Raw genomic sequence first — 24,386 nt, forward strand, 5'->3', positions numbered from 1 at the left:
AGGTCCTGAGAGTGAGAAAATGTAAAATAAGAGCAGGAAAGGTGCCCAAAAGAGCCCAAATGTACAGCCAATATATGGAAATTTATGTCCTTGTTCTGCATGATGTAGGTCATGGTGTCAGAGACCTCTCTGCCCTCCAAACACCCCAACCACCACTTTGCTTGGTACCTCTTGATGGATGAAGGTTTTCCTCTAGGGTTTGATTACTGCTTTGTGGCCAATTGTTTTTCCACACAGTCATACTAGGGAAAAGGTCCTCCTTCAATACAAAATCGAGAAAATGGATGAAATCTTTAAAAAATCACGCTGGAAGGTGTACCCCCCTCCTGCTTAGACCCAGAGGCATCCACATCCTGACTGATGGAAGGGAGAAGGAAAGGGAATTGCAGCAGCATCCCCTGGCCCTGAACCCAAGCACCCCAGGTCCCTTGTGCACCCTGCTTCCCTACAAGACCTCCCCAGGCAGGACAGAATGATTTTCTCAGGTCGAAACCTCTCTGTTGGGCTTAAAATCTTCCTTGTACTCACAGAAGCAAATCCAAATCCAACCTCTCCAAATCCTTACTCTGTGCCTGGAACACGAGGGAGCCAGCAGGACGTTACCTTGGCAGCTGGCTTTGCTTTATGGAACTGTAAATATATATTTTTAATGGGCTGGCGGCAAGAAAGATGTGTTTCCAGGCTCAACAACATCCAAAATTAACTGCAATTCATTTCAGAAGGGGAGAAGGGGTGGAGGAAGGGGGAACGCAAGCCTGAAACCCGCAGAATATAAAAGCCTTGAAAGAAATTGCCAAAAATCCCCTGCATCGCTGCCTTCTGGCTCTGGAAAAGAGATTAAAAACCTGAGCAGCACCAGGCTGAAGCAGACGTCACAGAGGCCACCCCGGGCCATGCTCATGCTCACAGAAGACTCTTCCTCCTTGTTATTTCCCAGCCTTTGCCAGCACAAAGCTGTGCCCCGCTCCTCCCCTCTCCTGGCACACCTGAGCCAAGCAGGTGCTGCTGCCTCGTGTGCCCAGGGATTCCCACCTCGGCAGGGTCCTTGGGGATCCCTGACTTCAACACCAGCATCTCCCCTTCTCCTTGGGCCAGAGCACTTCTCCTGGCGTGCCTTTGTTAACCCTGGTGCAGCTCTCTGGCACCTAATTTGAGTGACCCTTTGGTGACTAATTTAATTACCCCGGCCCACAAACTGACAGACAGCTGTTAAAAATGGTTATTGCATTATTAATACGCTCCAGTAATTTCCCATTAAAACTATACTGTTAATAATTTTTTCCCCTGTATTTCTTCCCTCTTAATTAGTCTATTTAAAACTTTGAAGGAATATTCTTTTTATGGTAAATGGGAGCGTCGAGCAAATTACATTTTTGATTGAATACTTCTGTGATAGGCCAGCAAATAAGACCGTTGAGTTGTTAATTATTGTCAGAGTTTCACACGATGCCTGCTAATGAGGCAGTCAATCTTCTCTGCCATTCCCAGAATATTAATGGAAGCCATTGGTATTGATTTTGTCACCAGGAAAGGTAGGAACTCCTCCTGCTTGGGGGACTCCGGGGGGATCTGCACTGGGAGGGGACACTGAGGACACCAGAGACCTTGGGATGGGGTCAGGCAGGAGGGCTCGAAGCTGGTAGAAGCTCTGGAAGCTCTTGGGTGTGCCAATGGCAGCTTGTGCAGCTCATGGACCCAGCGGGGGGGTTGGCACATTCCCACAGGGGTCAATCCCACCCACAGGCACACCCAGGTAGGACAAGTGACAGAGAGGTGACACTTCCTGCCAGACACGCTGGTCCCTGTCCCCTCCCTCCATGACTACCTCTTGATTTTGAAGAATATCAGATTCACCCCTTATCTTTCTAAGACTTTTTTTTTTCTTTTTTTTTTACTTTTTTTAAGGAAAGGGAAGTACCTGATCTATCTGGACTTTAGCAGATAACTTGATAGAGCTGTGCATGGAAGTTATGAGTAAAGGAATGTGGATAAGGATCGACATGAAACCACGAGGTGGCCCAGAGACTGTACAAAAACAGCCTTTGAGTTGTGCTGGGAGATGTGACAGGGAGCTTTTTGTACCGTTTCTCAAGCCCTTTGGGCCCTGATCCTGTTTGATTTTCACACTAATGATCTCACTGGAGAATGGAGGAGTTTGGCAGCAAAGTGTGTCTGCGTTGAAGTCAGAGACTTCATTCATTCCTTTCCCCACGGGGCTCCCACTGCCCAGCTCAGAGAGCAAGAGCAGGGTGGGGCAGTGCCCAGTGCCATCCTCAGTGCCAAGGCCATCTCCCTGCTAACAGCATCTCGGCCAAGCCACAGGGAATCCCACCAAAAACAGATTTGCCACAGGATAACTGAGGCTGAGTGAGGCCACCCACCCCAGAGCTATGCATGTCTGTGACCAATGTGCTGGCTGTCCCATTAATTCCACCCCCTAGGTGGGCAGGGATCTACAATTCCCTGAGTTCCTTGGCATATAAGGCCATTGAAAGATGCCACAGGTGTCCCGCTCCTGCATCCAAAGCAAGGGTGAGCAGCACAGACCCTGTTCCCCTTGGGCTGGGGAGGCTGTCCCTGTGGCAGAGCCCACCCACAGGTGTGGCCTCCCCTGCCTTCGGTGGCCACATCCCCTGAGCTCATCCACCTGGGAACTGTGAGGCTGACTTTGCTGGGACTGTGCAGCACCAAGTCCAAGCCGAGCCCTGGATTTCCTCAACAGGTCACCCAGCCCTTGCTGTTGGGTTTTATTTCAGGGGCTTTGCTCTGAGGAAGTGCCTGTGTGAGTGCTTGACCTGCAGGACTGGTGCTGAATGCAGACACCGAGCTGGCCCTGCAAACCAGCTCAGCTCCCTCTGAGCTGCTCCAGCCTTCCCAGCCCAAACCTCTCCCAGCCCTGCTCCCACTGGCAAAGCCAGCACAGGCTGGATGAACCTTGCAAAACTCACAGTCCATTTCTGCAGGTGACCTGCTGCCAGAGGTCATGCTGTCACAGCTGCTGCCAGAGGCCAGAGCTCAGGGACATCACTGCAGCTCCTCCAGCTGGGCTGTGCACAGGAAAACCCACACCCTCCCCAAAAATGAGATTGTTTGGGGCTATTCTGGGAATGCTCTGCCTGACCTGGTGATTCAGGAAAGGTGTGTGTGGAGGAGAGGTGTTGGAGTATCTGTGGGAAGGCTCCCAACTCTCTGCATGCCCTGTCACCCACAGCTGCACAGCTGGAATGACACCAAGGGACAGGGACAGAGGGAGGACAGTGTCCAGCCTCCACAGGAGCAGCCTCCCATCCCTCCCATTCCGAGGCAGGATTTTCTGTGGTTCCTTTCCCACCCTGGAAAGCAGCAGCTTTGCATTGCTGCTCCCCAGTTACAGGTGGTGTCCCCCCACCCAGCCACCCCTGCTGCTTCCAAGCCCATCTGCTGCCCACTTGTGCTTTTCTAAGCAAGCCAGGTGCTATTTTTACTGCAGTGAAGTTTTCCATACTAAAAGCTCCTTTTCTCTTTATATAAAGCAAGTTCAATAATTCCTCGGGGTCCACTTCCAACCTGGTATTTTATGATTCTGTAAAAATAGGAGGTTTCCATTTATAATGAATTGCCTGTGATGCAGCATATCCCAATTTTACCAGGAAGAAGGGATCCTGTAACCCTCTCTGAGCTCCCAGCGAGATGCCATGAAAAGCCCTTCAGGTCAATAGCATTGCCAATGCTATTCCTCTATCAGTATCACTTATCAGCTCTGTTCAGGCAAAAATCATGGCTTTTACCTCCCAAAAAAGTCATTTTACTCCCCTGGTCTGGTACTGAGGCAAATCAACACAAACCCAGGAGAGCTCCTTCCCCTTGGACCCAGCTCCCAGCACCCAGGCAGGAGGGTGGGAGGGGTTGGCTTGGATTTGCCTGTGGTCACATCAGGTAGGAATGATCTGCTCCTCTCTCAAGTCCTTGAGAAGTTCCTGTAGGGCAGAGAAGCAGCCAGGTGTCCCAACACACACATTCTGAGTCCTTGGCTCAGGTAAGCAGGGGGCCATCCCTGCCCCCAAAGCTCCCCCTTCCCTCAGGAGCCAGCAGGAATGGGGGGTGTGAGCCACCGTGGGCAGGGGGGTTGGACAGGATGATCTGTGAGGTTCCTTCCAGCCCAAACCACTCCGTGGTCCTGTGATTCCACCAGATGATGAGCCATTCATCTATTCAATCACAACTTTATCATAACTATTTTAAAACTCCTCAATTATGGCCCCAGAGAACCCACAGTCCAAACCCAGAGCACCCACAGTCAGAACTAACACCTCCAGCTCTGGCCTGTGTTTGAGACACACTGATTAAAAAAAAATAAATAAATAAAAAAGAAAGGAAATGTGGACTGAAGAGAATGAAGAGACTTCTCTCTGCAAAAGCTCAGTGCATATTTACACAGCATCCTGCCTTAATGCTCAGCTGCTTCATTTGTGTCACTCTAAGCCCTGGGCAGAAGCAGGGAAGTATTAGCTGGGGTTTAATTGTGTGCTGCTGGGTTCTGCACGGCTCTCCACGAGCTGCTGCCAGGAGAGAGCCCTGTGGCAGGGCTGGGATGGATGTGGGAGGCAGTGACAGGGGCCAGCAGGGAGAGCAGCAGCAGGGGACACTCCCCAGCTGGGACAGACAGAGGACAGCTCTGCCTTACACATGAGGTGAAACATCAGTTTGCATTTGGCTACTCAGCCCTGTGGCACCTGGGATGAACTCTGCTGTGCACTGCCCAGACCTCCTGTTTGCAGGACACAGGGGCAGGTTCTCCCCCCAGACTCATCCAGCTGCTGAGCCAACGCTCCTGAGTGTGTCCCAGTGCAACTGGGGGCTCTCCATCCACTGCAGCCTCCCCTCCAGCCTGCTCCCAGTGCAACTGGGGGCTCTCCATCCACTGCAGCCTCCCCTCCAGCCTGCTCCCAGTGCAACTGGGGGCTCTCCATCCACTGCAGGCCTCCCCTCCAGCCTGCTCCACGTGAGCCCCTTCTGTTCCCTCTGCTGGAGGTGGAACAGGCCCTGGATAATCCCACACAGACTGTGCTCCATCCCCATCCCTCCTTCCCTGCCCTGCCTGCACTCAGATCAGTCCAGCCCTGAGCGTGGCACAGCCTGTGGCAGTGGGTCCCCAACTGCACCCATCTAACTTTTGATAAAAGGCACTTGGTTGCAGTCAATAACATCTCATAATATCAAAAACACCGCAGGAAACATCAAGAGCTGAATTGATTATGGCAGAGTAATTCTTCAGGCAGGGAAAGCAGGGCAATTCCCAAGATGGGATTATTTTTTTGCAAGGCTTCACCTAATTTTCTTGATGTTATTTTCCCCCCGCTCACTCCCCAGCCCTCCTTCCAAACCTCTCCAGCTTTGCACTGCTCTTTGATTTAGTCCCTGAAAACAATATTTTGCTTAACACAGTTAAGTTTCCAGCAAAGTGCCCGGGAAAGCATCACCACCCCCCAGACTGCCGGGACTGAAACATGTGCAGCAGGAAAAAGTCAAGGCAGATTTTGCTTTTGGCACTTTGGGGAGACTGGAGAAAGCCCTGACAAGAACTCAAAACATCTAAATCAGAAAAGGAGACCAAATGCACAGACCAAAAAGGGAATGATACAAAATCTGTGCAGACTGGAGGCAAAGGGCAGTGGATCTTCAGTCTGATCCAGCCTTGACAAAAGATGAAAAGGTTTTGTGAGCCAGTGGGCAAGGTCACACAGGACACACCATTCCCACCCTGTGCAATGCTGGCATTGCCTGTAAGCCATGAATTGAACTTCTTGTTGCTTCTAAACTCCTTTTGAGCTGATTTGGCTGCTTTGCCTGGGGGTGAGAGGGCCAGGGAGGGTCTGCAGAGCCTCTCTCCTGCATCAGGAAAATGTGGAATGAGAAGGAGCAGCACTGCACGAGCAAAGTTACTCTGAGCTGCCTGCAAAGTGCTGCACTAAAGCCACAAAGGGCATCTTTTCCTAATAAATCACCCCAAGAGCCAGGGTGATATCCTGGAGTGGAGCAAATCCCCGGAGGGCAGCAGCCAGAGCAGCAGGGCACTGCACTGAGGAGTGGAAACATCACCCGGGCTCTGCTGCTGAGGAGCAGGAGCTGAAACTAATTAACTTCACTTGTCTTCATGGAGCACAGCTGTCCTGGGTCACTGGCTGTGGCCAGCCCTGGCTGCCCTGGGGTGAAAATCAAACGGGAGCTTTGCCCCTTGGCCTGAGCTGCCGTCCCTCATCCCTCCACAGTGAGACCATGTCCTCTGCAGCAGCACCTGCATCCCCTTTTGCCTTTAGCAATTAATAAATCCCCATAGAAATCAACCTGGAGGTCTCTCTTCCATGGTGCAGCATATCCTGGCTTTACCAGGAAAAAGGGAGTCCGGGACTCTCCCTGAGCTGCCAGCCCTTTCCAAGAGCCCTTCCCAAGCTTGCAAGGGACACTGTCTTCTTGCAGTGCCCTAAAAGAAGGACAAAGTTGCCCTGCTTGTGTCCATCTCCATTCCTGTCATCTCCACAGAGGTGGTTTTTCCTCCCTGGCTGTGGAGGCTGTCACAGGTTCCTGGCACACTCCCAGGAACATTTTGGCTCCACTGAATTTTATTAGCTTTGTCCTTTGGCTGAAGTGATCCAGCAATTGTTACAGGAAATAAAAACAGGAAAGGAAGAGTAGATCCCATCCACATCAGGCAGGTTTTAGGCAACTGGAATCTCATCAGAGCTGGTTTTTGGACCAGTTCTTTCCACTGAGTTGTGTTAAGAAATAACTGAAGAAAAGGCATTTCCCAGTGTCACTGCCCCAGCCAGGCATCCTCCCAGCATCCTGTCTGGGCCAGGGTAGGAGCTGCCTGGCTCTTCCTCCTGCAAACCTTCCAGTCCCTTCCTCAGGCAGGAAATGCAAACAAAAACAAAGGTAATAAAACTCAAATAGGGGTACAAAATTGTAATTCATGAAAAATAGTACAGAGAGGCTGTATAAAGAGAGAGGCCAAGGGGCTGTGCTTTGAACAGGCAGCTACAAAGCACACTCCAGCCGCTGGTTAACAGAAAGCAAAGGCAGCGACATAAAAACAAATAACAACATCAAACAGGGAGGGAAAAACACCTTTCAACACAGGAACCCAAGGTCTGGTTTTGCTACCTTGCTGCACCCTTTTTGCTAAGCATTCAGAGTGTGTTAGAGCCCAGCCTCCCCCTCCAAACCACCACTGCTTGTCTCAGCCCTGTCAGGATCCTGCTCCACACAGATCCCACGTGGACGGGTGGATGGACACACAGCTACAACAGCAGATCCATATGGAGAATGTGGAGGAGCTACAGAGCCCAGTGCCAAACCCTTCTCTGTGGCAGGAGATCCCGGAGACATCAAAGGGAATCATTCTGGGTGTGAGACAGCGTTTGCAGATTTGGCAAGTGTGGGGTATTTTTAATTGTCTCAATAAACATATAAACAAAATCTGTTCACTCGCTGGGGGTTTTTTCCCTCCCGGGCTCTGCAGCACCATGGACGAGAGGAACTGCAATCACTCAGCTGCCAAACTTGTAGCTGGTGCTCCCTGTGAAGGATTTGCCTACGAGCCAGGCCCAAATTTACATCCCCTGTCCCTAAGAGGTTTGATCATTTTCTGTGCAGTTTTACGGCGCAGCATTAAGACCTCAAAAACGCAGTGAGTTCACACAGCAGAGCACAGAGAGTGAAGCTCAGCATTATTGCAGCAGGAGTTACTAAAAGCCTGGTCTGAGGGAAGGCTGAACTGTTCCCTGGATTCTGGGCATGAAGGATGCCAAGGCTGCTGATGGACAGCAGGTTGAGACAGCTTGAGGGCAGTAAAACTCCTGCACTGTCCCAGAGGTGCTGGGTTGATCCACATTTTGATTCTGACCTACCCTACACCTACACCTTCCTGGATAATTTCAGCTCCATTTCTTGGAGGGAGGTTCCCCTCTTTCCCCATCACACTGCTCCCCTAATTCTCTTATTTTGCTGCTCGCACCCCTCGGTGCCTGCCGCAAGATTACATCTCCATTTAGTCCCCCCGTGGCGAAGTGAGAAGTACCTGACTCTTCTAACCTGCTCTCATAAATCACAGCAGGAGGCAGGGAGGAGGAAAAATCCTGGTAAGCAGCCAGGAGGAAGCTCAGTTGACAGCTGCAGGGCAGGGGCTGATGGCTGCCCCTCTGTAAAGCATCTGTCCCTGCTCTCCAGAGGATGAGGCCAAAGGCTGCCTCTGTTCCAGTGTTAAGCACCAAAAGATGCTTCTCCACCACTTTCTGGGAGACAACACAACACCCCATTCTCATGAGGTGATAAGAAGCACAGGCCAGAGCCCGGGGATGTTATCTGTGGGGATGATGGTGTCTCTGTGACGTGCACAGTAATGAATTGCCCTCTCTGCAGAAATGAGTAAGCTGTGCCTGCTGATGCAATGATCAATTTGCTCCATCATGCAAAGCTGTCCATTCATCATGGCCATCATGCAGCCACTCGGAGCAGGAGGCTCTGCAGGAGAGCCACGGGCCCCTGCTCAGGAACAGCCTGAAAAGGGGGCTTCTCCTTTCCCACAGCCTCCTGGCCGAGGGTCCCCATGGCACTGAGCACCCCAAAATCACAGCCTGCTCTGCTCCAGGGCTGCAGAAGAAAGAAGAGAAGGGGAAAAAAGATCAATTTCCCATGGCATCCCCTGCACAAATGGCAAGAAGAGCTGGCAGGGTGCCCTCTGCCTGCCTGCCATATCCCATCCCACACGGACCTCCTGACCTTGAGGGATGCTCACCTGCAGCTGCACCCATTCATCTGTGCTCCTGCAGACCAGCAAGGAGGTTAAGGCACAGACAGATGAGTTTTGCTGCTGCAAACAGCAGGGACAGCAAAGTTGTTTCCACACTCTCCAGATACCCTCTGCCTTTCTCATCCACTTCATTTTTCATCCTCCTCCACTCCCAGGGAGCCTCACACCACAGTGATCACCACTGACTTGCAGAATCACAAGTGCCCAAATCACTGCAAAACCCCTTCAAAATATCACTCTAAATGCCTGTAAGGCTGGGGCAGCAGGGAGGCTGCAAGAGCACAGCATGGCTGAGCTGGTGAATGCCATGGACAGGGAGAAAAAGCCTTGCTCCCATCCTTGACAGAAGACAGGACTCATGAGGGTACAGAGAGGGGGAGCAGAGTGTTCTGCCTCTGAGAGAATTGAAAATAAAAATAACAAACAAATAAAGAAAAACCAGAAATAAAAAATCCAGTTGATTGTACTTTGGCGAAGAATTCAGAGAGCAAAGGGGCACACTTGGGAGCAAAACGAAGATAAATCGACAGCAAGTTCAAGAGAATTCATTCTGCTGCTGAACACTTGTCTCTCCATCAGGACATCTCAAAGGCTTGTCAAGCGAAGGCAAGGCTTTTATTTGTTTCTATGGTTGCCATAACGATAGAGCTGTATGTCATGTCAGGCAGCAGCTGAGGCTCGTGCCTCTGATTTATAGCTGCTCAACAGAAATTATCAACTTTTCTGCAGAGCGGGTGGCACAGTGAACCGTGACCACTGGGTGTCTGCCAGTGCCGTGCTCTGCCCCCAGGGCTAGTCCCCTCTTGGTCCCCCACAGCTCTATGTGCCCCAAGGGATGCTTTTATTATCCCCTGCAGAGATGTTTTTATTATCCCCTACAGGGATATTTTTATTATCCCTTGCAGGGATGCTTTTATTATCCCTGCAGGGATGCTCGGAGCTGGGGCAGCAGGACCTGGGAGCTGTGGCTGTGGGTCCTTCCCATACACCGCCACAATTACAGCAATTCCTGACCCACAGGACAAGCTGTACCTTCCAAAGGCTCAAACAGAGATGGCAAGGTGTCCAGGGAAGGCCAGCAGAAGGACTGAACACCTAACAGTCATTTGTTTAACAAAATTGTATAGACTGCTGTGTTTAACACCAGGTGATGGGAGAAATACAGGTAAGAGAAAGAGATGGGAAGGGAAGCAAAGAGGGGTCTTGAAAACAAGCAAGACAAGGTGGGATGTATTTCTTGTCGTGGCAGGGGATGTGCTGCCAGGACAGTCTGCCCAGCCCGGGAGCCCAGGCTGTGGGGAGAGCCCTGCAGCACTGCTGGCCAAGCTCATCTGAACAAAGACGTCACCGTGAGCGTGGCTGTCACAGTCCCAGGCTGTGACTGATGCTATCCTTGTGTGGAGGATCAGACTCTGGGGCTGAGGAAGGGATGCTCAATATGGTCACTGATAAATTATATATGCAAGTTTCATTAACTCTAAGCACTCTCATTCCTAATTTATGACGCACAGCCCTAAAACCTCCAGCCCCAAGTTTTGCACACTGCTGTGTCCTGTCCCCTGAAGCCCCTGGAGCATCCTGAGGGGGATGTTTGCACGAAGCCTTTTGGCTTCTGTTTGCTGGAAGCTTCTCTAATGCCTTGGCTGCAGCAGGGGAAGGTTTGGGTCCTTCATACCCCTCCACCAAAGTACAGCTTGTTGCACTGCCCAGCAGTGAAGCACACGGAGAACAGCACTGGAGGCAGCATTTCCCCAGAGAGCTGCTGAAAGGCCGAGCCCCACCTGTCCCTCTGCATCTCAAGCATCTTCATAAAAACACCAGACCACATTTGAACCTTTAACCCGCTGAGTTGTAAAGACTTCATCACTTGTTTTCTCCAAAGCAGGCTTTCTGCCGTTTTCCTCCATTAAACTCTTCAAGACAAGTGACCCCAGAGCCAAAGGTGTCAGACTAATGAAAGGTCTGCAGGAAAGCAGCACGCTCGTTATTACAGACACAGAAGGAGCACAGCACTGAGCCACCATCACAGTGACACAGGACAGCAAACGGGGCATGGTGGGTGCTGAGATAAAGCTGTGCTGCAGCTGGTGGAACACAGCCCAGGGTCTGCCCCGTGGCATGGAGATGGGGCTGTGTTAAAGCCCAGGCACTGCAGGTTCAGGAAGAGTTTCTTCATTGGAAAAGGGTTGTCAAGCGTTGGAAGGGGCTGCCCAGGGAGGTGGTGGAAATCTCATCCCTGGAAATATTCAAAAAGTAACTGAGCTTGGCACTCAGTGCTCTGGTCTGGGTGACAAGGTGGGGATTGGTCACAGGCTGGATTCAATCCTTGAGGTCTTTTCCAACCCAAATGATTCTGTGATTCACCTGCAGGAGCTCCCAGCACGGAGGGACAGCAGTGCTGCCACAGTCCCAAAGCCAGGAAACCCCTCCAGACAGAGGGAAGGATGGCTGTGTTTGAACACCTACACCTCGGATCGCCTGGCGCGCTGGATCACCACCTGAACATCTGAACCACCAAAACTTCTCTCCTGAGAAGCTGCTTGTGTCAGTCCAGAGATAAAGCAAAGAGGCTGCAAGATAAGCAGCTCTGAAAGTACCTTTCTCACTGCATGAAAGCACCCAAGAACCTCAGAAGAGGGTTCCACCCACCCTGGGGTGCTGAGGATCCCCAGCTTGCAGCTGCTCATTTGAGAAGTGTTTCAGTTCTAATGTAGAAATAATAGATTGCTTTTCACTTCTCACTGTATCTGTGAAACATTCCATAATTCAACATCAAATATTTATTATTGCGTTTATTAAAGTTTTAATAATTCAGCAACTCCTGTGTGTAAGATACAAGTGCCGTGAACTCCCACCTCCCATATTCCACCTGAGCCACTCCAGTATTTATACCTGGAATTCTCAGCACAGGTTCCATTTATGAGGGGAGCAGGCGACAGCCTTGTGCCAAAACCTCCCCTCCTCCTGCCTGGCATTCATCCATCCCAACAGAGACTTTTCCACAAGGAGCAGTGCCCAGAGACAATTACTGCACTGGAGCAGAAAACAAGCTTCTGAGCCTCTACCTTCACTGAGGCACTTTTAATGAAGATGTGAGGAGGAAAGAAATAAATAATGTTCTCTTGGCACTTTGGCTTGGAAAATGTTAGCATAAACCCCTTTCCTTCTCAAATGAAAAGCAGAAGTTGTTGCAGACAAGAAAAGCACCGGCCCTAAAAGAGCCAAACTGTGATGGATATGTACCACTGTTCCCTTTTCCCAGGAAAGGGAACAAGCACTAATTAGCAACACAAACACACACACTTGGAAGTGAGGACATCTTGGATGCCAGTCCTGGCTCTGCCATAGTTTTTGTAGACACTTCAACTACAGCCCTGCCAAGATGATGGGACAGAAGAATGGAAATCCATTCCTCATCACTTTGGGGAAAGACAAGATAGAAGGGGCTGGGGGACACAGGGATCCTGCTGGTGCCCAGGGAGATGATTCATAATTCAACCAAGGATTCTCAAGTCAGGAAATTGTGTCTGGAGTCAACCGGAGAAAGCAGCAAGAAGGAAGGGAGGGAAGTGGTCAAATACTGGAATCATCTGCCCAGGGAGGTGCTGGAGTCACCATCCCTGGATGTGTTTAAAAAAAGACTGGATGTGGCACTTGGTGCCATGATCTAGTTGAGGTGTTAGAACATCGGTTGGACTTGATGATCTTAAAGGTCTCTTCCAACCTAAAAAATTCTGTGATTCTGTGATTCTGTGAAGGAAGGAGGGAGCACGGAGTCTCCCTGGCACCCAGTAGTCACATGCTCAGTCTTAATTTAATGGGAGAGGGGAATACACACTAAATACGTTCAGAATTAAACCCTTATAATTTACAGTTAAACCCTTGTAAACCAGACCAAAGAGGATAACCACCACCAAGGTGATCAGCAAAATGTCCAGGCATTCACTGAACTCCAAAAAGGGGAAAAAAACCCAAAAAAACCCCTCTAATTGTGTCATTATTGGATGAGCAACATGGCCTTTCACCCTTCATGAGCATCCCAGCAGATACCAGTGCCAGGTGGATGTGATACAGGTATGAGTTTCAGAAAGATGACAGCCCCTCCATCCCAGTAAATGCATCCATTTAAGCACTGCAATCTAACATTACATTTAAGCCAGTCTCAAATTGCCTTGCCACAGATTCCTACCAATTCACCTGCCTGTACTGGCAGATTTCAGAGTTACACACTCAGGCCTGGCCTAGACCCATCAGCCCAAAGAGCCTGGAGAGCAATCACAGCAGATTTCTTATTGGAAGGAAATTAATCAAACTTATCATCACAGAAATTACTGCATCCTCAATAACAATTTAAAGAGCAGTGTAGGCACTCAAGCATGAAGAAAATGAGAAATCTGCTTCCTACCTGACGTCTGCTGGATCTTCAGTCACCAGAACATCTGTCTTGCAGCTGGCAAGGGGATTGATGGAAAGCTCCACGGGGGGCACCACAAAGCTCTTACTGACTGGCAGCCACAGCCCTTGACCCAGACTGTAGGTGGACCTGGAGGAAGGACAAACGTGTCACACAGGAGCAGAGTGTCCACAGGGAATGGTGGCCCTGCACTGCCTGCTCGGAAGGCAGAGCAGTGGTGGCACCATGAGATAAGTCAGTGATTTAGTCTTGTCCTGAAGACAGGAGAGGAATGACTTGAGATGTGACAGGAGAACATGGGGATGGGAAAAATCTTCTTTTTATTCCAGAAGGAGTTTCTGTACATGCTGCCCTCACGTTTGCTGCAGGGACAAGAGAGGAACCCTTCTCTGCCTGCCAAATACGGACAAATCTTTCAGGTCTGTCACAGACAAACGACACTTGTCCCATCACCAGCACAACAATGAGCTGGGATTGACCAAAAGGTTGCACCCACTGGGACATCCTCATGGCTCTCCCTTCCCAAATGTCCCAGCTGAACCCTGCTCTGACTCACCTGAGTATCTTCTCTGGCGCCTGCTCTCCTGTGACCAAGTCATACCCCCGCTCCAGCGTCGTGTAGGGCCAGGGCCTGGCAGGAGAGAGGGCAAAAGCAGCTGAGCACACCACTGGGCTGGGCAAGGGGCACGGTGATCATTCAGGGGGAGAAGAACTGCGCTCCTCAGCAGCACAGGAGCCGGGGCAGACCCCCAGCCCGGTGTCCCCACTCACCCCTCGCTGTGTCCCCAGTCGCTGCGCACGCACAGGTGCCGATGCACGGGGTCCGGGGCGTACCCTTCGTGGCAGCTGCACTCTCCTAGGACAGAGCAGGCAAGGATGAGATGGCTCTGGCCCAGAGGCATGGCAGTGACTGCAGAGTCAGACCCTCCTCCCCTGCTGCCCACCTCTGGTTCCTCCTGTGCCTCTGGAGCACTTTGGACTCTAAACCCAGGGGGTGTGGAGAAGGAGATGTGGAAAGCTGTAAGAAACCTGTGGTTCTTCTCAGGAAGGGGATTACAGGATGCAGCACCCACAGGAGCTGGGGATGGGGTTTAATGATGCAGAAGGTCTGTCCTTAACCAGTGTTCCTGTGCAGTCCTGCAGCCAGGGGTTCACTCCTCAGCAGGGATCTTGACCTTCCAGTGTCCACCCTGTGCAATGCCCAAGGTGGGCACCACAAACACATCCCACATCCCCTTCCCAACTCTGCTCTGCCATCTGGCAGCAGGACAAGAGAGCAGAATCTCCTGCAGCCCAAACTCCCACTGAAAGGTGCAGAACCCCTAAATTCCACCCTCCCCAGACAGTTCCCATGCTGTGTCCCCATCCCACAGAGGAGGGGCTCTCAGCCCTGCTCCCCTCGGTTCTCTGGGTGCTGCCTCACCCTGCTCCTCAATTTTGACAGCAGGAGAAGACATTTCCCACACCAGAAACCCGACTGCACTTGGCCCACATTGATTCAGTGTTTGGTAGAAATACATAACCCGGAGCAAGAAACAGCAAAATCAAAAGATTAATTGGATTTGCACGTGGAGTTTCTGCTACAAGCTGCTGCCAGTGTTTCCCCCATCCTCCCCTCCTCTCCCCATCGTGCCTGACAGTGCAGCAAAGCTGAGCTGTAAACATTGCTGGGGTGGGGACCTGGGGGGATGCTGGGGACCCCCCTCACAGTGGCAAGGCAGACTGGCAGCTACCTGCGTGCTCCTCCTTAAGCAAGTTCTTAAAATGCCTCACAAGGATTACAGTAAAGAGCTTTATTGTCAGGAGGGAGTGAGACGGGGATTCAACCACTGAGATTTTTGAGGAAGAGACGCCTGAGAAGGGAGAGGCAGCAAAAAAAGGAAAGAGTGGGGGGAAAAAAGAGACGGCTAATGATGTGCTAAAATGCAACAGCACCTTCATGAAATATTCACTGCCTCAAACGCGTCTAATATTAAAGATTAAATGTCCTGGGATTTGTCCTAGCGACTTCGAAGCACTGATTTATGATCTGTCAAAAGCTGCTAACCTCATGATTCATAACAGGAGCGGCAGGAACATTGCTGCTCCAAAGGGAAGGAGTTGGGAGAGAGATGGCAGCGCTTGGCCCTGCTCAGGCTCTGCCGTGCCCGGGGGCTGGGGCGGTCTCAGTGCAGGAAAACACAGGTCCTAATGGCTCCATCAGTGATTTTAAAAAAAGAAAAGTTATTTTTTCCTTGGGTGCTTAGTACGCAAGTTTCCCCAGCCGTGCTGTGGATCATTAATTCCTGGCGCTTATTACATAACAAATATATGCTCTGCAAATGAGAGACATCTCAAAGTGCTTGCAAAGCAGAGCTGGGAGTCTTGGGGCACTGGCTCGCTCTTGGCTCCTGCCACAGAAATTAGAGCAAGAAAAGAAAAAACACCAAGAGAGGTCAGCATCCCATGGCCCAAAAGCCTCCCCCATATCTGTGGCTGGGGGTGCTGGGTGGTGAACCCCCTCGCCACGGTGCAGGAGGGTTTATTTTGCCTGCTGGCTTGTTTACTGCTCCATCAGTTTGGCATCAGAAAGAGGAACTCTATCAACCAGGGGAAATATTGATTTTATCAACTCCAATCCTGGAGGTTCAGCAGCTACAGCCGGTGCTCAAGACTTTATTGGGAGGTTTATTGGGAGGTTTATTTCAGTAAGTGAGAGGGCAAGTGGTGCCACCAGCTGGGGAGGAGACCCAGGGCAGGAGAGAGTGGGGATCAGCTTTCCACAGCTTTCCCAGGGCGACCTACACCCCTTTGGCAAGGTTTTGGAAACTGGACAGGATGGCTCCCAGCACGGGATCAGCTGAGGGCTGCAGTCTGCTGGAAGAGTGAGGAATCCATCACCTCAGGTCAGATGTCTTAGGATCTATTTCTCTGTCAGGAACTATGAACTGACAATAAGTGGGGCTTCCAAAAAATTTCAGCAGAATCTGCTGTGCTCTTACAGGTTCTCAGGAGCTTTTGCCCTCTCCCCAACAGCATCCACCTTCCTTCTTGGGCTCCCCAAACTACTCTGTTATTTTCAGTCTGTCCCCATCCTTCCCAGCGACAATGCTGAGGATGCTGAGCCTGGCTAACCCCCACGGAATAGGAAACACCTGATAAAGTGTCTGGAGTGGGGGAAATAGGGTTCCCATACCTCTAAGCCCTCTTTATTGTACGTTTTTCAACATGCTGCTGAAATGAATCAAAGCATCAAAAGGCCAAACTAGAGAGTCCTTGTTCAAAGCAAGTGCACCCGAGATGGACACAGTTAGCCACTCAGCCCTGCTGCAGCTGAGTTAGGATGCAAGCTGAGCTTGAAGCCAAAGTCAACCAAAGTAACCAAGTTTGACAAGTAACTGCACCTGGAGCTGGATGCAATTTCCACAGGTCCTGCACACGCCTCTGTGCAGCACTCAGCTGCTGCAGGAGCACAAATGAACCAGGACCTACCAACCCCCAGGACAAGAATCCTGCTCCCATTGCCACCACCCTGCCCCTGCCACGCACACTCCTCCCTCTGCCTTTGGATTCAGAAGCCACAAACCAGGCTGGGTAATCCATGGCAATCATTCAGCTGTTACAGCCAAAGGAAGGATCACGGCTCGCTCAGTATAAATGAGAGCAGGTCCCAGTGCCCAGCTCTGGAGGTCCAATACTGTGTTTCCAGTGTGTTATTAAACAGGTGGAGGCTTTAGCTCTCTCTTCTTTTTTTTTTTCTTTTTTTTTTTAATAGAAAAGCTGGAAGCTGCTGAACTATTTCTTCATTACAGTCTCTACAATGTGCTGCTGCTTCTGCTGGAACGGGGAATGGGGTCTCACGCTGCACTCACACCCTCCCTGCCCAGCCCCACAGGGCCTGGGAGCAGCAGAGCAGGGCTGCAGGATGAACCATCAGCACGCCAGGATAAGCCTGTTAGCCTCATTATGGAGAGAGTGATCCCTGGTGATAATGCTGCAAGAATCCCCCTAATCCACCCAGTGCACAGCAGGAATGGAGGATCCCAGGGCCCCTGTGCTCCCAGGGAAGCTGCTCAGTGCTGTCACCGGCACTTTCATTTAAGGAGCTGGAGGAGCTCTGGCAGTGGTGGAGCAAAGCTGTTGCTTGTCAGCCTTCCCTTGGCACTGCTGGTGTCCGTGACTCCCTCCTGGCAGCACCTCCAGTGCTGGCACTCACCCTTGTCCTGGAGGAATGCCCTGCTGTGCCAGGGCTGTGCCCCGGCTGCACAGGTACGTGCTGGGGACAAGTCCCAACCCCAGCTTGGGTGGTAGCCTGATCCCAAAGGCTGTGGGGTATAAACACACACCTTCCCAGCTGTGTGGGCATGGCACAAACACACTCACACCCGTTTCTGGGCTGCCTCTCCCACCCAAAGGGATACTGAGCTCAGCCCCAGTTTTTGTGTCCTCTCCTCTCTGGACACACACACCTCCTGCAGAGCATCCTCAGTGCCACTGAGCCTCACAGCTGCAGCACCACATTCCCAGCCTCCCAGTGAAGCTCTCTGAAAAGCTCCTCTTCTACCCCTGGCACCTGCTGCTCCTGCTCTTCAGGGGTGGCACTTTCCAAACCTGAGCATCTGCTTCATCCTGATGAGAAATGCAACTTTTCCAGAAGCAGTTTAAACTCTAGGAACAAGACAAAGAAAGTGGCTTCCTGCCCTGCCGACCTGGCACAGAGCATGGAGGGAAAACCTGGAGTGAATTTGACAGTTATCCCTCCTCTACCCCTGCTGGAAGTCACCCTCCTCACCCTCATCCATCACAGCACTTAAGTGCAAGCTTAACCTCCAAGGATTGTGCCTGGGTTTAAGCTCTGCACAGATTTAATTCTCATTATCATCTGCTCAGCTTCTACACCGCACCTCCAAGGAACGCATGAGCTGATGCAAGGAAGCAGAGAGGTCCTGAGGGTGGCCTGTGTGCCACAGCTGTCACCTTCTGGGCTGGGCACTGCCCCAGAGCTGGCCATGGAGGGGCGAGAAGCCCCTGCAGCCCTGGTTGGATGGCCCAGTCAGAGGGATGGGTTCAGGAGCAGCTCTATAAGGCAAAACCCATCCCTCTTCCCTCCTCCCTGTGCTCTTTAGACAAGCACAGAAAATGCCATTACAAGAACATTAGCAGCTGCAGGATTAAACACTCTAATGGCAGAAAATGAGAGTGCAAAGACAGCAGAGATAACCTTACCTCGGCCCCTCGCAGGCACGGGTTTTGATTGCTGTTTATGTATAACACTTCAGCCTGGAGCTAAATTAGCTTGGGAGTTAACTGCCTCCTGCCCTGCCTGGTGCACGAGGCAAGCTGTGCCACCGCAGGAAAAGGAATGGGATATTACATGGGTTTTGACCAAGTTATTAAACTCCATACCTTAGAGAGACAGAACCTCCTCCTATAAAAGTCTAAGTCAATAAAGGCACCAGGATCCTCCAACAGCAAAAACAGCAGAACAAGAACAAACAAATATTACTTGATGTGCACAGAACCTGCATGGTATTAAACTGAACTATAGGAAGGGGTGGCTGTTTCCATAAACACAAATACACCCCTGCCAAGGCTGGTCATCTCCTGATTTACATGCTCAGCTCTGCAAACTCCAAATCCCCTTAACAGGTTGCCTTTAAAAAAATAGCTCTGTGTAAAATGACTTTCAGCTGCCTCCTGCCCACCACACACCCCTGTCCTACCCAGACAGCAGTACCATCTGTGGCTCTGGTGACAAACTGGCCTATTTGGATGATGATGGAAACCTTTTTTCTTTTATCTCCTCCTGCCAGTTTCCAGAAAAGAACCTTTGCTCCTACATTTCATCTGGTTCATTCAAGCTCGTGCTTACTGCTTTGGGGAGGGGGGAAGCGGGGGGGCTACCAATTGTGGATGCAACGAGAGAATTTTGATGAAGAAAAGCCTGATTTATAGATGGGGGGAAAAAAATTCAACACATTTGCACCTGCTAATCAAGGTAGCTATCCATCACATTTATGCCACTGCTCCAGCAAGCCTGACAGCACAAAATCAGAGGCTGTTTCTTCCAGCATTTGGCCCTGAGGGACTGATTCTCCAGCAGGTCTCTTCAGCAATGCCCACAGAATGTGCAAGTGAATGGGTTTTGTGCATACAAAGCAGGTAATTGTGCTCACAAATCAGGATTTGCATATGCTGCTGGAAAGGGATGCTCTCATCGAGGCTGGTGAGGGAGGCCAGCGAGGCAGCAAGCACTCCTGGATTTTCCCTAGGGGTATCCCAGTGCGTGGCACGAGCAGCAGCACCAGCAGTGCTCCCACATCTCTTCAAAACATGGAGAGAGAGGAGAGCTGACAGCCAGTCCCACAAGACAACAAACCTTCCCCGTTCTGGTCTCAAGCAGCACAGGCAGCACCTGCCAGGAGCATGGGGGATTTTGGCTGAACATCTCCAGCCAAGGAGCACATCCTGTCCCGGAGAGGCGCCTGTCCCCTCTGATGTGGCAGCTGGACATGGTCACTGTGTCACATCGCAGCAGCGTCCACTTGTCTCTGGATCTGCAGTCAGACCAACCAGCCTGGCTGTTTCCAAGGCAGGAGGGATGAGGGAGATGACATTTTGCTCATGTGCAGATGTCAGTGCTCCCTCTGAAACGCTCTGATGAGCTGGGGCTTCACAACACAGGTTTCAAATTTGTCAGGGGGGCAGCAATCATTTAATTACAGAGTGAGTCACACGACAGAGACGCAAGGGAAGGCAAATTAAGGTCAGGCAACAAAGTGGATTTTGGCATTTCCTAGTGTTTCAGAGTTTTCACTGGGAATTATTCTCCACACTGAAGGAGTACGGAGTGTCCAGAGTCACAAGTCAATACATTGTGCAGGCAAATCCTGTCCCAAACTCCAACCCAAAGTGTGTGCTGGGAGAGGTAAGAGCTTGAGCAGCACCAGAGAGAGCATGTGTGACCTGGGGCTCTCTGTCCAAAGGTGTGCCAGGAGCCCATGGCGCTGCCACCATAGGTGCTGCCACAGAGGTCTGTCTACACCCAAGGGAGCTTGGGACAAGGCTGGATCCACACTGCCGTGGAGTGGCTCCAAGGGAAAGGCTGAAGGCAGGTTAGCCATAAATGTGCTGGAGGACTTCAATTCTGGCTCTGCTGCTCTTCACAGGGGCAACTTTGAAGGCTTTCAGCCTCCAGAGAGGACAAACTTCAGTCCATCATTCTCATGGATATTCTATCCAGCCTGAGAAGGCAGAGGACAGGGGAATCCCTGGCACCCATAGCTTGGGATGCTCACGGAGAGGATAAAATCCCTGACCCGAAAAGGTTGAAATCCAGACAGGATTTATGTGCTGCCATAAAACCACAGGCCTTCCTCTCTCATGGTGATAAAAATAAATCACCCTTAAAAATAGAACGACATTAATAAAAATAAATCTGAAAGTACATGCAGTGTATCCTGGGGTTACAGTCAGCTCAGCCTGGTGGGGAAACTTCTCTCCAGTTAAAGGCTGGTCAATGGTGATGAACAGACACGGTGCACAGGGTTATGTCCTGGGGTACAGGGTCAAGCAGGTACTTCCAGAGGCCTCATTTCAGTTCTTGTGAAGTTTGGGCCTCTTAAGGGAGCTTTAGATTTAGGCTATGAAGGTCAGCAGCCCCATCAGCCAGTCCTGCTCGATCCATGTGGATCCAACTGGCAGAAACAGGAGGAAAATTCTGGTTTATTCATGTGCACACTGCCAGGTTGGAGAGAGGGGGAAGGAGCCCGTGGACAGATTTCAGGAAAAGGACCTGAAGGCTGAGATGCAGGCTGCTCTGCCCTCACCATGGGCAGGCAGGGACCACGGGCACCAGGGCTGGGAACGCAGAGCAGCTGCCGAGGTTCAGCTCCAGCACATCTCCCAGGATAACGAGCATCTCTCCCTTCCCTGCAAACAAGATCTGACACATCCTGCTCGAGCGTGGGGCATCCAGCGAGAGCGACAAGCTGCTCTGGAGCCGGGGTCACAGCAGGAGCAGCAGCTGGGCCAGCAGGGCAGAGCAGCCGCTCCTCACGGCCGAGGCCAGGCAGGAGCAGCCAGCCCTGCTCACTGCCAAGGATGGGGCTGGCCAGGGGAGCCACAGGGCTCTCCCAACAGGGGAGTCGTGGTCTGGCTTCATACAGTCCCCTCGTGGTTTCTGCTGGAGGCAGAGTTGTTCCTCTCCTCCTCTGAACCAGGGGACAGCTGAATGCATTTTCCCTCTCCCACTGAGGTGGCTGCGTTTTGCCAATGCCTGAAACAAAAATCCTTCTGCTCTGCAACATCTGGATGAGAAGAGCCTCCTCCTGGACCACCTCCATCTGTCAGCGTGGCTGTTGGCACCTCCCAGCCCTCCTTGGGGCTTTAGGTGATGCCCAGGGCTGTCTACACAGGGAATTCATCCAGCATCACCCTTCTGCTGCAGCCATGCCTGCCAGTGCCTCCGCGCAGACAAACCTTGAGGAACAGGAACACTAAGAAGAGAAGATTGTCTTGACCAGGAAAAGGAGTTTGTAAGACCAAGTTCAGTATTTGCATCTCAACTGAGCAGGGTCACCCCCAGCAGCCCATGAGGTGTTCATGACTCTGAAGGATTTCTTGTTCTAATCCATGTATTAACAACAGTCAGGGGCTTTGAGGGGCTTAGGAAAAGCCTTCTCCACAGTGAGCCATCCTTTAAACCCTCTGGCAGAACCAGACACCAACATCCTTACCTGCAGCCATGAATCTCATACACACATGAGGCGAAGAAGCTCATGGCTGAGGGGAAGCAGCTCACATGGAGAGCTGGGACTAAGCTGGGATGGCTCCCCTCTGCAAGGACTCCTGCCCTGCAGGGGTTTGGGTGCCCTTCAGACACTCAGCAAGCCAGGACCACCAGGGACACTTGTCTCCACACCACCAAGAAGGCACCCAACCCAAGGCTGATGAGCCACTGGTGAGTCACAGCACAAAAACCCAGCACAGCCCCCAGGTCACCCTCTTATGCAAGGTCCTGTCACCCCGTGTGGTTTGCTGTGCTGTGTCCTCGGCTCACTGCAGACTGCAGCACTCCCATGTGTCATCCAATAAAGACAGGAGGCAAGGTGACACTTGTCCTTTGCCCAGCCCCACACCTGGGTCCCAGCAGGGCTGGCTGCTGCTCCGCAGGCAGGCACTGCACACCAGCAGAACACGCTCATCCAGAGAGGAGGAAGGAGGGCAGAGCTCACAACTCCACCAGGAAGGGCTGGAGGACAGATCCAACCTAGGTAACCACCAGGCAGGAGCAGGCACTAATGGGAATTGTGATCTGCAGTGACAATGGCCAGAGAAGGAAAGGGATAGAGATGGGGTAAATTCAGAGTAGGTTTTCCAGACTGGACAGCAGAACAACCCAACTCAGAAGCAGATAAACTCCATGTGCCTGCAGCTGTCACACCAGAGAACTGGTAGATCCACCATTTCAAATCCCCATCCTGTGCCCATCTTCTTCACATTTTGCTGGTCAGGGTCACCACTTTGTGACCCTGCTAGCACCTCTCAGTCCCCCAGGCCTACCAGCAGGCTAGAGCAGAGGTGAGCCAAGAGGGCATCAAAATACCCAGTGACAGACCTTCTCCCTCACATCTCTGAGCTTTCCAAGGTTTTCACTCTTGCCCAGCTTCCCTTACCTGTGTCTTGGTCACAGAGCTGCTCACAGGCATCAGTGGTCCTCTGTCCACAGAGGTCTCTCACCCAGGGGGACGTGGCATTGATCTGATAGTACAGGGACAGCTTGGCTGGGTTAAGCCAGTCAGAGATGTCCAAGTAGCTCCCCTCACTCACAACGAAGCTGCTGCCTGGGGAAAGTGGGAAAAAAGTGTGTTAGGTGAGTGTGGAAATCTGAAAGAAAAACCCCAAATGTGCATTTTGGCCCAACATCAGGGCACTGCACTCTTCAGGAGCTGCTGTGATGACAAGATCTGTAAAATAATAATGAGTTCACTGACAGCTGGTTCCAAAGAACTTCAATCGACCATTCCTCTCCAGAGCAGTGTGCTCCAGCAAATGGTCCACCAGCTCCTCGGCCCAGACACTTCCCTACCGGGATTTGATTCCCAGGGCTCTGCAGGAATGAGGACACGTGTAATTATTCTGGTCTGTAATCAGAGCATCACTGCCCCAGCTCAGGGAGGAGTTGTCCTGGAGGCACCTGGAGTCAGGGCACAGGTGGGCAGCAGCAGCAGCAGGGCCTGTTCATCTTTTGCTGGAGGTGAGTGGATTGGCCCAGCACACAACTCCTGGTGTCAGTTGTCTCATACCAGACACTCCCCCACCCTCTCCCTCCTGTGAGTTAGAAGTGAACTCCTGCCAAAAAATATTTTCTTACAAAATCTTATGCTTCTTTATTTTGCGAAATGTATTTTTCCCCACTGGCATCTGGGAATATGCATCATCTAATTAGCCAAATAGATTTTCAGTTCAGCCCAATCATTTCCTTATCTAACATCTGAGGCCCAGCATCGCTTGGGGGATTTTGCAGGCACAGAGGTCCTCATTAACTCTGATCTTCAATTACATTGATTATAAGACTGCCTCCATAACAGTGCTGCACAGATCAGAGAGGAGCCAAAAAACCTCTGCCATTAAGTGGTGTTTTGCAAAATTTAACATGGTAAAAGCCTCTAAAAAGAGGGAAGAAGAAACCTGCAAAGAGGAGTGGACAAGGGGAACTGCCAGGTGGTGCAGGAGCCCACAGCCACCTTTCCACGAAGTCTGAGGGCTTGCAACAGGGGCAAAATTTGCAACCACAGTCTGGACATTGAAATCCTTTTCAGAGATTACCCAGGGATAGCAAGTCTACAGATCCAGGGCCTATTGCCATGAAACTGTAAGGCTTATGGCCCTTAGTAAAGGACTAGGACACCATTCTTTGAAGCACCAACTTACTTTGATGAAAGCCAAGAGATTAAAAAAGCAGGACAATAAGCCTGCAGCAGCAGCCACCCCACATGAACCTGCTTGAATACAAACTCTGCATCTCCTTTTGAAGAGGATCCCTGATGCTTAGCAAGAGGGAGCCCTTCTCACCCTCATCCTGCACCACATTAGCCATGCAAAGGATAAAACAAGCAGAGCCTCGAGTCAAGCATCCCAGTGAGTGACCTCATTTTCAGGCATCCCAAGATCTCAGCACCATCCAAATCCAAGCCCTAATTT

General features: G+C 51.3%; 1 protein-coding gene across 1 annotated transcript in view; it reads right to left on the reverse strand.

The window, feature by feature from the left end:
- ASTN2 (astrotactin 2) overlaps positions 1–24,386 on the reverse strand; it is a 323,686-nt gene that overhangs the window by 167,798 nt on the left and 131,502 nt on the right. The window contains exons 7-10 of the mRNA XM_038156713.1: positions 22,859–23,026; positions 13,974–14,058; positions 13,759–13,833; positions 13,194–13,331 (exon numbers count right to left, since the gene is read on the reverse strand). Of these exons, the coding sequence (XP_038012641.1) occupies positions 13,194–13,331; positions 13,759–13,833; positions 13,974–14,058; positions 22,859–23,026 (466 nt within the window). The remainder of the gene's footprint in view (positions 1–13,193; positions 13,332–13,758; positions 13,834–13,973; positions 14,059–22,858; positions 23,027–24,386) is intronic.

Source organism: Motacilla alba, chromosome 17 (genome assembly GCF_015832195.1).
Source record: "Motacilla alba alba isolate MOTALB_02 chromosome 17, Motacilla_alba_V1.0_pri, whole genome shotgun sequence".
In the NCBI taxonomy this organism is placed as follows: Eukaryota; Metazoa; Chordata; class Aves; order Passeriformes; family Motacillidae; genus Motacilla; species Motacilla alba.